At 32.8% G+C, this 16,154-nt stretch overlaps 1 protein-coding gene across 2 annotated transcripts in view; it reads left to right on the top strand.

Annotated features, from left to right (window-relative positions):
• Nucleotides 1-15,766, top strand: part of LOC119632462 (proton-coupled amino acid transporter-like protein pathetic) — a 41,195-nt gene extending 25,429 nt beyond the window's left edge. The window contains exons 2-10 of one of the 2 annotated variants that reach the window (XM_038025381.1): nt 645-835; nt 911-984; nt 11,544-11,636; nt 11,712-11,862; nt 12,120-12,326; nt 12,445-12,896; nt 12,982-13,125; nt 13,713-13,824; nt 14,947-15,766. In XM_038025381.1, coding sequence (XP_037881309.1) covers nt 821-835; nt 911-984; nt 11,544-11,636; nt 11,712-11,862; nt 12,120-12,326; nt 12,445-12,896; nt 12,982-13,125; nt 13,713-13,824; nt 14,947-15,123 — 1,425 coding nt within the window. In that variant the 5' untranslated portion in view covers nt 645-820 and the 3' untranslated portion in view covers nt 15,124-15,766. Of the gene's footprint in view, nt 1-644; nt 836-910; nt 985-10,115; nt 10,150-11,543; nt 11,637-11,711; nt 11,863-12,119; nt 12,327-12,444; nt 12,897-12,981; nt 13,126-13,712; nt 13,825-14,946 lie in introns of those variants that run through there. The other variant, XM_038025382.1, reaches the window with a different exon arrangement.
• Nucleotides 15,767-16,154: the final 388 nt, after the last annotated feature.

The raw sequence follows: 16,154 nt of genomic DNA, 5'->3' as shown, positions 1-16,154 counted from the left end.
GAAAACTGAATTTTTCATTACTTTTGAAAAACACAGGTATTCTCAGTTCACTCGATGCTTTGGGCGAGTGCTTCGACCGATTGGGACCATTTTCAATACCAATCTGCGTGTAAGAACTTCTATTGTTTTTGCCAAATTTAAAGTCCATAGCTTCATTTTTGCGGTCAGGATAATGTTTACAACAGATATTAAACGGACGGACATACGGACTTGCTTAAATCAATTTAGGATTTGATGGTGATCAAGACTATTTATACCTTGTAGGGTCTCCGATGCTTTCTTGTGGGCGTTGAAAACATTTTGACAAAATGGCGATGGGTATAACAATCACATCAACCATATTCTTTAAGTCCTTAATTATGGCAATAATTAATTATTCTAGAAAATAAGTCAAATATCAATTAAGTTCATTATGAAATTATTAAAAAAAAATGAAAAATTTCATTAAACGTAAAAGTTTCGAAAAAATGTTTTTTTTTGTTTTTTTAACTCTATACATATTTGCGCATTAGTTTAGAAGAACACGTGTTTAAATCACTAACTGACTGACTGATTGTCTCAGTTCAGTTTATTGATTTATAAACTTAGCTGCCAATGCACAAGGAATGTTGTAATAATGTGCGTTTCATCCTCTCTAATTACAGATTCTATAGAAGATCCGCCAGCATATACCTCAGTAAGCAATTAGATATATTTTTTTTGAAATAACATTTACATACCAGTAAATCAAAGCTAACTGAGTAAAACAAAAATATATATAAAAACAACAATTACAATTACAACAACAACAACAACAACAACAACAAAAATAACGACAAAAATGGTGAATATATCAGTAAGTTATTAAAATAAATTTATTTATGTCTTTTAATTAACGCAATAATATTTATTTCGATCGTCAATATCATAGGATAGCGGTGGTAAGCATGCTTCTCAGGAAATGGAACAATTTTTACCCGGCGACGGTTTAGGCGGCAATAACAAGTAAGTCTTTATCAAGTATCTTCATTGATGAAATGTAATTGCCAATTAGAGGAATGAAACACTCAATAGCGACAACAACAACAACGGCGACGCCGTCGACAACTATGACAACAATAGCGAATTAGTTGAAAACATTCTGAAAAGCATTTCTTTCGAAATTCTTTTAATAAATTAAATAATTCGAAGATCAAAGATGACAAAAGCAAAAATTCTTTCAAATAAGATTTAATTAGCAATAAAAGCGTTTAGATCATCTCAAATTGACAAATAACATGAACAACATTAACAAAAATTCACAAACAAAAACAATTTACGTTTTTTAATGTCGTCAATAAATCATTTTTCTTTTGACACTTTACCGAAAATGCATTCATTCAATTACTTTTTGATTTTCTTATCAATTAGACGAAAAGAAGAAAAAAAAAAATATTAATAAAAAATATGAAAAACAAATTAAATCGGATATAAGTCGGCAATAGCCGATCTTTAAATACCTTAACCTTATTATGCCCTACACTGTTCACTGTGTGGTAAAGGTGTGTGGTTGATATAATACGCAGAAAGACAAACCTTTTTGTCATAATCGATCGATTCAGAATCATAATTTGAACTGATCTAAACCTCTCTGTCCGTCTAATGTTTGTCGATGTAAATTTGTGTTCAAGCTACATACAGGTCACATTTTTTGAGATATTTCGATGAAATTTGGTACAATGTCATGTTTAGGTACCGAACAAGGAACGCTATTGAAAATGGTTCGGATCGGTCCACTTTTTCGATCATTTTCCATATTCTGCCCTATTCTGAAAAGTCGTTACATTACACAATTTTCAAAATTTCTCGGCTAAGTATTACTATTTCGGCATTCCAAATTGATGTGAAAACTTTGGATCGGACAGGAGCAATTTTTGAATCCCTTCTCATATAATGAAAACTCAAGCTCATGCGACGAAGCCGCTATAATTTTGCAATGCTTCATGATCAAAATTATATGACAATGGTAATCGAAATTTGGATCATTTCGGCTTTTTTTTTTGTTTTTGGTATTCTACCCTGATAAGGAGTTTTAGGAAATTCCATTCTTTGTAGAGCAGAAAAGTAAAAGTTTGGATATATGGCGATGAAAATTTACCCATAATAGAAATTTCATACAAACATGAACTTTACAAAATGTTGATCACATATGCCTATTTTTGGATCCTTCCCTATGTAAGGATTAAACTTGTACTACATTACATTGCGTTTTAGGTCCATTTCCTTATAAATACGCGCTTGAAAAATTTGTCCTTCTATTGAAACAAGATATAATTTTCGTATTCTATAACAAAAATAAGAATTTTGTTAGACAATGTGATGTAGGGTATCTAATAACCGGTCTTGCCCGACTAGAATATTCTTACTTGTTTTTTTATATTAAACTTGTGTTGCCATACTTTACACGAGCGTCTTTGCATAGAAAAATAGGTCGACATGCTTCAAAATTATTACAGGAAACTTTGCATATTAATTTATTATCTTGAATGAGAATTGATGAGATATAAAATAATAAAAATGAAATTCTCTTGTCATACGAAGGCGTATTTATTTATTTACTTGTTATTATGATTATTTTTATACCCATCACCGAAGGATGAGGAGTTGTCAAAATGTTTGCAACGCCCCGAAGGAAGCATCAAAGACCCCACAAAGTATATATATTGTCGACCAGCATCAAATTCCTAACCGACTTAATCATGTCCATCTGTCTGTCCGTCCGTCTGTGTAATGTCTGGTGGCGCGCAAAAATCAAGCTATCGACTTCAAGCTTGGTAGAAAGAGTGGAAATTCTTGCACGCAGGTTGGTATTGAAAATGAGCCATATCGGCCGAAGCACTCGCCCACAGTACCACGTGAACTGAGAATACTTGTGTTGCTCAAAAGGAATGAAAAATTGGTTTTTTACTCATTACTCATAAAGTATAGCAAATAAATGTACAAAATGGAAAAAATTGACCACGCCTATCCAATATTAGGGTCTATCAAAGTTAAATTCTTTTTTATAACGCAAAGAAACAAGCTTCACAAGTCCCATGCAATATAGAAATCCTTGGCCAGTTACAACTCTTCAATGCACTTAAAAATGCCCGCCTGTTCGTCTGTCCATCTGTCTGTTTGCGCAACTTTGTAGTATTATATTTGTGGTAACCATATTGCAGTTAGAGTTTGAAATTGAGCTAAACTTTTCAAAAGGCATGACTACAACGTCCACGTGAACTTTTATTTTGAAAAAAGAAACAATCAACTACACCAACTTCATATTATAGAGCATGAGAAGTTTGTTCTTTTAATTCTTTTGCATTTTTTTGGGGTAAACGGTGATGAGTGTACAAGATTCGGTCTCGACCGAATTTAATTTTCTTACCTTTTTTTTTTTCTTTTTGGTAAGAAGCGTTCTACAGAGATTGCATTTAAAAAAATGATTCGATGGAAATTTTACACGTTCACTTATTATGCCAAAATACGATTCTTCATCCTTCTCTACAATTTGGTTTTATATAACGACTTTTTCAAAATACAACTTTATATGAATCGATCCAATTCAGTTTTCAAAAGAATTCATCTTTGGATCAAAATATATCAATGAGTACGAAGTTGCACTCAGATGACCGGATTGATTAATCAACGGAATATTTATGTATTCAAATGGATTTAGTCGAATTAGTTCGCTATAATACATTGAAAATCTAATGAATTACTGAACTGAAAGGCACACAATATTAGTAATTGAAGTGAAAGCTAAAAACTAAAAGCCTACAATAGCTGAAAATATGCATTAAAATTATTTTTCAGCACATGATCGGCTTCGTACTAAAAACTGCTAAACTAGTCCAGGAAACACTTCAATACTTCTCCCACTATCCAGATAATAATGCTTCTCAGCACTCTTTATTTCGATCGATAGAGAACTATTTGGATTCCTACCGCTTCGGTTCGCTCTTTATCTTCCTATCTCCCCTTCTATGTTTCTCTTTTAAAAAAAAAAAAAAAAATGGATCGATCATTAGATTAGCTCAGGAGATGAGTTTGCCGAGCAACCTATCTGTTGTTGCCCGCAATGTGCGAAATTTTTTAAATAACATTCACTTTCATATAATCTTGAAGTTAATCCCTAGATAAATAACTTATCTACATTAAAATTGTACCTTTAGGCTTTATCCGATTGAGATGTAAAGGCAGCTCCTTCTTTTTTTTTCTGTATTAATTTTTGAAGAGGTCGATTTCTGAGGTCGAAAAGACTACTTTCCCCGTTTAATTGACAATGGACGCAATACAATACAGTACATGCAGTGTAAAAACCCGTAAAAAACCTGGAATGGGCTTGAACGGTAATATTACCTTTTTGTGGCGGGGATAAGTTGATTACAGTAATCAGACTAGCGCAACGAAGTCGTCACTGAGAAGGGAATGATAGCAAAAGAATTAAGTATCTTTGGTCGATCAACAAATAAATATCTAACGCAACATGTGAAGAGACGTTATAGAGTGATTTTTTATTGAACTGAAGCGTGCTACCTTCTACCTCTACTCTATTGTAGAGGTACTGGCGTCATCGTCTATAGAATATACGTTGAAGTTTTTGTAGGATTTATCTGCTATAGTAAGTAGTTTTTGAGTTATGAGCAAAAAACTTCGATAAAGTCCGCTTTTTTACGTAGTATTGTGGGCGGTGTTCTTGATCAGCGTGCATGCAAGAACCTCCCATGTTTTTGCCAAACTTAAAGTCGATAGCTTCATCTTTGCGGCCAGGAGAATGTTTATAACAGACAGACGGACAGACGGACAGATGGATATATAGAATATATATATATGTAAGTTGCGGGGTCCTTGAGATTTCCTTCTGGGCGTTGCAAACATTTTAACAAAATGAAATGAATCCCTCATCCTTCGATGACTGGTATAAAAATGATTAACGGTGCTTTGGTGTTAAAATTCAAATGCAATTCCGTTAAGTGCGCACTTTATTTTGTAACATATGATCGATCACCTTTGACGTGGTGTCAATCTTAAGGCTTTGACTTTAAACTTTGAATTTTATAGCATCAGTTTTATTAAATGACAATTAATTACATTCATGCATACATGCATGCAATCGTCTACCGGTGCCCTGATAACTGTTAAAAATTGTAATGATAATCCATTGTCATTTTTTACGCTGTATTTTAATTAACATAAGGTTATCTCATCATTTTTTTTTTTTTTTTTTTTTTTTTTTTTTTTTGCACTTCTTTTAATATCGTCTACAATAAGATGCGATATAATTGTTTTGACATTTCATTTGCAACACCAAATAATATGCATCGACAGACAATCCTATGCTTATCGTTTTTCAATTTGTTTTCTTAAATGCCGAAAATGCATTTGAGAAGAGAGTCACATGCATTTACCAAAGTCATACAATATTTATTTATTTATTTATTTATTTATGCTGTGTGCGTTGCATACAAAAAAAATTAATTCGACTTGCAATTCGAATTCGATATATGTATATATTATGTTTGTTTACTTTAGGTGGGGGAGGTTGTTCCGTATCTAAGATTCGTTTCAAATCGTATTCAGATTTCTTAATTATCTATTATTTGAACGGAACTTGCATGCACGTGTCTTAGCTTGCAGTGGGTTTAAAGTCTATAAGTTTTTGTTATTGTCATCAAATAATTGATTGGCTTTTTATTTACATTCCTACGCAATTGATTTGACTGCGACGATGAATTGTTATTACAAATTTTAATCGATTCAATAATTCGTTTTTTATTTAATGCATTTGCGAATTGACATCAGTCAAAGTAATGGGTAAGATTTCAAACAATCAATCTTGATTGTGTAAGCGGGAGATAAGAGATCAACGCAGCTCATCATAAAAAAGGCAAATAATGTCTAGAAATCATTTAATTCAACTTAAACTTAATGTGGCAGGTAAAGCGAGAAACATTCTTTAATTATGTATCGTAGAATTTAAGTTGCATTTGTCTTATGCGCGTCTGTGTACCAAAAATAAGATCCTAAGGTTCAAATTTCAACCTCTTCTCATAATAACACTTCAATTCATGGCAAATTTATGAACAAACGTTGAATGGACAGAAGAACATCTTTGACTTAACGTAAGTAACTGTTACACATTTTACCGGGTAAACGGGTTAATTTTGCGTAACCGGCGCCGTCCAGCGAGAAACTGAAGACACCAGATAGATTTATCGTTTACGGCCCAGTAAACCCACTCTGGCGATTGTTGAGGCCCCTATTATTACTTCTATAAATATTCGCTTTAGGAATGATGAAACCATGGCCACCACGCTACCCTCGGAGGTCCGTACCCACCAGCCAGGACTCACACATTGCTTAACTGCTGCTTTCAAACTGATGATTGGACATAATAGATTCCATTGCGGTTTCCACATGGTATGTCAATATGCACGCTTGTCCCCGACGAATCTTCGCAATCTGCAGTTCAACCAATGCTGTCACATTTACCCGCAGGTACTCGTGACTTTGTGAATGGACTCTTGACACCCGTGGAGGTTAAATTTAGACTTACTTTACGCGACATAGTCACTCTTGCCTTCGGATCGCCCAGCGGACACCAGCGGACTTCCCTTCTTCAATATATATTTGGGGTCAGCGATACATCTGACTTGCTGGGCCCCATGCTCTCGACTATTACTATATCGACGTGCTTTACATAACCAGCTAAAAAACAAGAACGGCTGGTTTTTTATTTCCTTGATAGCAATCGTCTATGTGAAAAAAGTGGTCATAGTCTTTCAGTGCACCCATAAACTGTTCATCAGAAAACTTGTCGCCAAGTTATAGATAATCCAAGACTTTCCACTTGGTCGACGGACACCGGAAAGTCTCCCTACCAACTGTTGAGCATTTGGCCAACTCAATAGGTGGGGAAGTAAATTTTCCTGCGTGTCCACCGCCCAGCAGGAATCACGAGGAGGTGAAAATATTCACGTCTAGGATCTCTCTAATGCTTGGGCATCGTCATTGTTAAGACCCGCACTTTAACGGAGAGTCATAATTACTCTTAACCATATCGGGTCAATATATATCTCTAACGTACAAATATACGTATATATCTCTGGGTACAAATTTTGTGCGATCTCTGGCTTAGTGCGTTCGCTGGTATTACAAAACGAACAGACAAGATAAACTTGCGCTAAAAGCCCCTTAAATAAATATATTCTTGATTAACCTAAGATTCCAGGTCAACCGTTGTCATTCTCTCTTTATAAGAACATGAGCTAACTATCTGGCGAAAAAGTCACGAAGAACCACTGCAGTGTGAGTAGGTGTGTTATCGTGATCTAAAATCATGACTCGTGAAACTCTAATAATTTTCTACGTTAAAGGTTTACCCCACTGGAAGAAATTCATCATACGCCACATGGTGATAATCAAAAAAAAACATCTCGCTATTTTTTCTTCACAGCATGTGTCGAGCATTAGCTTTGGTGACACTGCCTTTGGCAGGGTCGAACATTCACATTTTCACTTCCCAACGTCGCGCATAAGATTTTTACAAGCAACCGAAGGGTTGAAATTGAATTGCACATACATACATACTTTGAAGATGTTGATGAAAGCTTTCTTAAAATATCGTCACAAGGTTCTTCGTCAACAACCTATCACGACTTTCACCCTACCTTGCATCACTTGTGGTACAAGAGTAAGTTAATTAAGTTTTTCAGGATGTATTCAACACCCGGAAAAACATGAGATAGATGCATTTTTTATTATACCGATCAATTTCGAATCATTTTATAATGCAATTTAAGCTTCTCTGTCCGTTCGTCCGTCTTGGTTTTTTCTGTTTAACCTGCAGGCCGCAATTTTTGAGATATTTTGATGAAATTCTGTACAACGATATGTTTCGACCCAAGGACGAATGCTATCGAAAATGATTGAAATCGGACTTCCGATATAACACATTATTTTGAAAAGTCATTACATGAATGAATGTATTAAGCGGAGTAGTGTAGGACAACGCACAACAACGGGCCGTGTCTTACTGTACTGTAATATGTAAAAAAAAAAATTAATATTGACTTAATATTCATTTGTTTTTGTTGTTCCAGTTTTAGTTCATTTTAATTCATTATTTTCACTTATGAGAATCTACCTATCTACATGTATATATATATATGTATATATATATATATATGTACTACTATGCTGTCAAAAGGGAAACTTTATTTTAGTGTTTTAGTGGTTTAGTGTTCACTTCTATGAAATACCTTGCGTTTAATTTACATTTTTCAATTTATAAATTTATAGTTTCCATAATTAAATTACAACGTTTATTTATTTATTATCTCTTTTTTATTACTTATTTATTACTCTTATTTTATAGTCTTGTATTCGGTTTATATTGTTTTCTATATAAAAGTTTTACTTCGAATTTCCACGGAATTACAAGGAGAGAGTCTACCTTTTAAAGTGGGCGTTAAATGTATATTTATTCACTACTATCATTACTATCTATCCTTTCGCTTGTGTGAGAATAATTGATCGTTCGATTACACCCTATATTAGACGAGTTTCATAATTTTAAGAAAAATGAAAAAGAAAATATATAAGAAAATCATAGTCAGCTATGGGTGAACCGTTTATATCTGCTACCATTTTGATTAAAAAAATAAAATTACAATACTTTAAAATATTCAATGGGCGTGGCCAATTTTCATTATACAATTATCTATAGAATATTTATTGTACGATATGTGAGTGGACGCGTAATGAGGGACAATCTCAATTTTTTTTTGGTGTTTTAAAAAGAAAATTGTTCCCAGTTTAGATTGTACTTCCTTCCACAATGCTAGCGAGGAAAGTTATTTGATGCCTCAAATGGTGTGACCAGGAGAATCTTTAACGGAGACATTAACAGATATAAGAAATCGAAAAATATCCCAAAAAGTATCAGAGAGATGGACAAACCCAGACAAGAGTGCTCTGTTACGATTACCTTGTGCAGGCAACAAAAAAAAAAATGTTATTATTTCAAAGAGAAAATATCTGTAAGCAATCACGAAGTGACAAATATATTAAATAAATTTTTTAAAATTCGATTTCTCGAATTTAAAACAGTATAATCATATCTTATTACCCGACGACATAGGGTGATATCTCTGTGTTACATATATTATATATATTTTTCAAATTTTGAAAAAAAAAGGCAGATAGTCAACGAAATTCTGAAAGACACCGAGAGAGAGAGAGAGAGAGAGAGAGAGAATGAGTTTTTGTATTTCGCGTGTATGTGAGTTTGAGTGCTTTATTAAAAATTTCCTAAAATTATATTACATTATTTAAAGGAAAAAGTACACTACACCACATGTATAGCAATTTAGTATGAAATTTAATTCCATTTTAAGATACGATTGTCAACAATGAATGTACGTACAAGTTAGACTACGCTCACTAACAAATTGAAAGAAGATCATATGTAAGCCGAGGTAATATATATATATATATATATCTATATCGTTAAACATATCGGCAAATGTACCGTTTATGGCAGCATATGCGGCATAAGATTGACTCGATGTGTATTATATATTATATGTCTACGTGTAAGCTTATGTGCTTGAATGAAACAAATGCGTTGTAAGCAAAAACTTAATTGGGAGTGGATTGTACGTTATGTTATGCTTTAGCGTAAGAAATGTGATCACAAAACAAAGCGATTTAATTGAGCTTTTTTTTTTTTTTTTCTGCTTTAATCAACATTGAAATATACAGAGACAGACGGTCGGACCACGCGTAGAAATGCAGAAAACTTCAAATATAGCAGAAAAAGGAAACACACACTTGTGAACATTTCATTTTGCGTTTTTACCCCATTTGACTAAAGAATTTCAATTTCACTATAAAGACGAGGAGGCAACGTTCAGCCGAGATTAGTAAGAATTGTTGTGTGCATCGAAATAGTTCGGTGCTATAATATAAATATTGATATTAAAAATATTCAGAATTTTTGTCTTGTTTTCTGTTTTTTTTTTTTTTTTTTTCTCCTTTTTTTACCTTTTTCCATGACAAAAATTTTAAAAAAGCAGTAGAAAGAAAAAATTGATATTTGAAAGAAATCGAAATGAGTGAAACAAATAATAAATCAATGGAAATAAAGTAAGTTTATATCAATTCTTTATCGCAAAGGAAAAATTTCAATCAATTCGAGATAAGTGAAAAAAGATTCAATATCTTTGTGTTTACATTTTGTACTCTGTTTCTTTTTTCATTTGACAAAATTAAACGTAGTTCATATGTAGAATCGATTGAAAATCGTTGGCAAAGCGAGCAAGATTGGATGTTCCTTGAAACGATATCTCGGATTGCCCTTTACCTTCAATGCATGCGGAGAAATTGTAAATTTTCTCTTTTTTGTTGTTTTGTTGTGGGTGTGTCACAGCGATAGCAAAAAATTTGTATCGGGAATGAGATCGACATCTGTTTTAATCGTTTTTTAGCAGAAAAAAATTCTCAATATATATATATTTTTTTTTTTTTTTTTTTTTTTTTGAGAGTTTCAGTTGTTGCAAGAAGGTTTAAAAGCGCATCGCAACCATTTGTAAAGTGGACTTGTGAAATTCTGCCAAGAGTGTATATATGTGATATTTAAACTTTTGAGCTCGATTTTCGCAACTTTGAAAACGATGACGAACGAACTTCAGTAGAACCCAATGGCAAATCCGTAGAGCTGTCCAGTTCTATTTGAAATCCCACAGCCTGCAACAGAGAGCTGCAACAGAGAGCTGCTGTTACTTAGTACTGGGAGTCAGATGCAATACTTTAGGAATTGTGCAAGAGATCTAAGCCAATGATTGCAATATTTGCACTGGAATATTCGAAGCATATTTTTAGGCATTGAAAGAGAACTGGCAAAATTGTTGCAGAGCATCTCTGCGCGGGAGTGAGCGTAAGAAAGTGAAATGTTGTTGGAGAGGAATGCGTTTTCAAGGAGTACCTACCATCTCACAAGCCATTACATATTAATTATAAAGTCATTTGGCCAAGGAGGGAAGCGTGAAACCAACTGATTTGCAAATGACTAAATTTCCCGAAAAAACCATCGAATAATACATTTTTTTAATTGTCTTACTTTGCATAGGGCCTTCTTCTTCATATATAACATGCCATTCTATAACATGCCAAACTACAAAAGAGAATTTGAGAAGAGTTTCGATTTTGCTAAAGCTTTAAGGTATAATGTTTGCAAAAATTTCCTCACTTTGCTTATCATTGCGTAACAACCTAAAAAAGATGTCGTCCTTTTGATAATTGGAAAGCCGCCGAAATTTGTTACAAAAAATACCTTTGGGGTAATGAGCTTTTTCCACATATTCTGGAACGTACAAAACTTGTATTAAGCCAACAGATTTATGAAACATTTAACATAGTTACGTTATTCGGCGACGTTTATATACCTTGCTTTACACTGGAAACTGCACACACTCTTCTTAAACTATACAGAAAAGAATAAAAAAAAAAAAAGAAAAAATGATTGTTTTTGTGTTTTTCAGATATAAAATTCAGCCACGCAAAGATGCTGAACAAGCTGTAACGCCATCGGATTATGATCCGTTCGCTGCTCGAGACAATGAGCATGCCACAACGTAAGTATGAAATTAAGTCCGGCCTCTACAATTGCATATATATATATATAACCGATTAATTATTTAAAATTGCAGCGACAACGAAACTTTAACGCATTTGTTGAAAGCCTCACTGGGTACCGGCATTTTGTCGATGCCTATAGCTTTTATGTATTCGGGTATTATAATGGGCATTTTCGCTACTATACTTACTGCCTTTATCTGTACGCATTGCAGTTATGTACTGGTAAGTATATAAATGTAATAAATAATAAAATGAAATTTTTCAAACGATCGATAATATAACAATTAGTTTAGATTATAATTTAAATTAAAAGTGAAAATTTGTAATTTTTTTTTTTTTTTTTTTTAATAAATTTCATAATAAATCTTTATAATTATTTTCAAAGCACACATATGGCCGCGGCCGTATGTGCGTGCGTGTGTATAAGCTTGCATTCTGAGGTTTTTTTCTCATTTCAATTTGATTGATCTTGTTTTCAGGTGAAATGTGGCCACAAATTGTATTATAGAACAAGACGCACGAGAATGAGCTTTGCCGAAATAGCCGAAGTCTCATTTCAAAATGGTCCGAAATGGTGTCGGGGCTTTGCACCTATAGCAAAGTTCTCCATACTCTTCGGTTTGTTTCTTACCTATTTTGGTACTTGTTCCGTGTACACAGTAATTGTCGCAAAGAACTTTGAACAGGTAAGCGGAAGCATTTCATCTACAATTTTTTTTTTTTTTTTTTTTTTTTTTTATTATTGTTTTTTTACATAAAATTTGAGGGCATTTCTTAAAAAAAATTCTGTTTATTTATCTATAGGTTATGGAGCATTGGTTGGGTTATCAATTATCTTTGCGTTTACTCATATCCTGTTTATTAATACCGCTTATACTTTTGTCATGGATTCCTAACTTGAAGTACCTGGCTCCAGTCTCAATGATTGCCAATGTTTTTATGGGTTTAGGCTTGGGTATAACATTCTATTATTTGGTTATGGACTTACCGCCCATTGAGAGCCGTGGCTTCGCCCATGTCTCTACATTACCGGCTTTCTTTTCCATAACTATATTCGCGATGGAGGCTATCGGTGTGGTTATGCCTTTAGAAAATAACATGAAAAATCCTCAACACTTTTTAGGCATTTGTGGTGTTCTAAGCCAGGGTATGTCTGGAGTTACTCTAATTTATATGTTCCTTGGTTTCCTAGGCTATTTACGTTATGGCGATGAAACAGCTGAAAGTATTACTTTAAATTTACCCGTTCATGAATGGTAAGTAAGAGAAAAAAAAAAAAAAATTGAAATTTTCAATTTGTTTAAAAGAGAAATTAAATTATTGTTCTCTTTACGTTAAAAGGCCTGCCCAAGCTGTTAAAGTGTTAATTGCTTTGGCTGTGTTTTGTACATTTGGACTTCAGTTTTATGTATGCCTTGAAATCGTTTGGGATAGCATTAAAGATAAATGCACTAAACGTCCGACTTTAGTTAATTACGTGCTAAGGTAAGATATGTTATCCACCCAAGCAAAAAATCTAATTATGTAAGATTTATGTATGCGTGTGTGTGTGTGTGTATGTGTGTGTGTATGTATGTATGTATGTATGTCAAATATTCCCCATAATTCCTCTTATTTTAGTTGATCTATAAGAAAGATTCGAGTCTGGTTTAGTCCTGTCTGCTCTTAATTGTCGAAGCACTTATGGAAACAGGAATTCTGCATAAAAAGCCGAAACCCATCATATATAAATATATATATATATATATATATATATATACTCATTCATTTAAAGGCCACAAACCAAATCTGAAAGTGGGCACGATAAGCTCACAATAGCCGAGAAGAGGAAAATTAAACATTATTTATTAGAGGCTGAACTTGAACTTATCGACAGCCTTGTTGTACTAACGATCTAAAAATTGGATTCACAATCAAAAAAAAAAAAAAAAAAAAAATCTTTAACTCTTTTAACATAGTTAAGTTCAGTTTAGGTGATCGATATTCCAGATTCCGTTCCTCAGTGAATTAATGTAGTCTAGAAATTGTTCAATCCGCACTTTAAAATATTTACTAATTGCATTGTTTTACAGAACTGTACTTGTTACTGCCGCCGTCGTCCTGGCTGTTTCTGTGCCAACTATAGCACCGTTTATGGGTCTAATTGGAGCTTTTTGCTTTTCTATATTGGGTCTTATATTCCCGGTAAGTTATACTTAACCTCGAAGTCTTCAAAGTGATGGCATTACCTACGACGTACGACTTATGCTACTTTGTTACTTATTTGTTTATGGCTTGCGAATGGAAGGGGATAGGTCCAAAGAGTAGGCATTACAAAAATTTGTTTTTTTTATCAATTTTTAATTTAATATAAATTAAATGATTTAAGGGACCCATCTCGCAGAAAGATGATAACAAAATGATTTACATAGATTAGAACTAAGCGTTTTCCTGCTTCTGCTGCTGGCAAGTCATAAAAGTTTCATTGTCTGTTTCCAAAAGACATTTAATTTTTCTTATTACGTCACTCTGTCAGGAAAGTTTAAAAAGAGTAAAGTAGTAGTTCAACCATATTGTACGCAATTTATAACATGTTAATGAGTATGAAGCGTATGACGAATAAGACAAGAATATATACAATACGATGATTATATTGAAAAGTATGTGTGTATACATATTTTCATTTATTCTTGAATATTAAATACTGAAATTTGATGCTACCTAGCGAAAGTGAGAGAACCATTTGATTGACAGCAACAACCAATTGTTGTTCATAAATTTTTATATACCGAGCATTTCATAAGAACTTGAAACCTATCCGTTCTTTTTTGTCAAGAAGATCGCCGGAAGAATTGTCGGATTCAAACGATTAAAATCACGTTTCGAGCTGAATGGATTTTTTTACTACATTTTTTGATATAAAGAATATTTCATTTCACTATTTATCGACCCAAAGAATGCAAGTTACAAGTTAATCATCCTTCTTGCCGTAGAGATCTGTAACTGTTATGACTTTACACTAATCGAGCATTGACTGTAGCTGCGGACTAATTTGAAATTTTGAGAAAATATTACGGATAAATTAGACAAAAAAATAAATAAATAAAAAGAAAGGGAAATGATTTTTGTAATTTGCAAACCATGTTTGCAATCACTTAAAACAAATTATTTTATGGAATTTTGTTGTAATTTTTGCCTGACAGTACATTTAAGCAGAGACTTAAATCTTCCCAACTTCACATTATAATAAATATAGCAATTTTTGCACCTGAAAATGAATTTTCGATATAAACAACATCTTATCTATATATATACATTTACTTGTAGGTCCTAATTGAATTAGTTACCCATTGGGATACTGGTTTCGGTTCGTACAATTGGATCGTTTGGAAGAATATCGTTATTGCAATTTGCGGTTTGGCTGCTTTAACATTCGGTTCAATGAGTTCTCTAAAGGATATCATTAATTTGTACACTGCCGAGCCCTTGGAAAGCAGTACATAAATATAAGCATATTCCAACTGGATATATAAGCAAATAAAATTATGAAAATATGCAAGAAGTCATTTACTTAAATCGTTAAAGCAACGCAAAATTTTGGAAATATTTTTCGGAAATCACAAAAAAAAAAAAAACAAACGACCTAACCCAACTAAATAAAAAAAAAAAAAACATATATATCAATTATAGGAAATTGTCAACGAAATAGTTAAATACCAAATAACCTTTCACCTAACTATTGTTAGGTGAAGCAGAAGAAAAAAGGAAAAAACATATTTTTGCACGCTTATTATCAATGTATGTGTTTAGATGCACCACCGAGAAATCCGAGCGATCGTTTAACTTGTGGCATCAATATTTTAAACGGTTTAATCAAGTCCGTCCGTCCATCCGTTCGTCCGTTCATTCGTCCGTTCGTTCGTACGTTAATTCATTCGCTTCTATTTTTATTTATTATCCCAATAATTGTAATGATTAAATTCGAAAGGAGAAATTTTTTTTTTATGTAGATTTTAGAGTCGATTTAAAACGAAAACCGCCCACCAAATAATGAAAATTATTGAAAATTTCAATATATATATTCGCATTCATTGAATAGATCTCATAAATGATAGCCATTATAATATTTGTTTATTTTTCAATCAATTTAATAAAAATTTAAAAAAAGAAAAATTTTAATTTTAAATACGATCTTGTAAAATCCTACAATATATGTCTGGCGGCTTAAGGTGGTGGATATCCAAAGTTCGCCGCCCCTAAAGGCGACTATGATTTTCTTACTTGCTATTATCATTTTTATTGTTTCGTCTTTTTACATTTATGTACATTTATACGATGCATGTATAAAAATTTATAATATTAAGTGAGTGAACAGTGCCTAGAAAGATTTTTTTTTATTTCTCTTTTCATTTTTAAAATAGTAAAATTAAAGAATTATATAAAAACAGAAGAAAAAAAAAAAAATAACAACAAACAAAAAAAAAGAAAAAACTGTTACTCTCTGAATTTTCAACTTATGCCTTGAAAAGAAGAAG

Source organism: Glossina fuscipes, unplaced genomic scaffold (genome assembly GCF_014805625.2).
Source record: "Glossina fuscipes isolate IAEA_lab_2018 unplaced genomic scaffold, Yale_Gfus_2 1, whole genome shotgun sequence".
In the NCBI taxonomy this organism is placed as follows: domain Eukaryota; kingdom Metazoa; phylum Arthropoda; class Insecta; order Diptera; family Glossinidae; genus Glossina; species Glossina fuscipes.
Note: the sequence above shows the minus strand (reverse complement) of the source record. Positions and strands in the feature narration are given on the sequence as shown.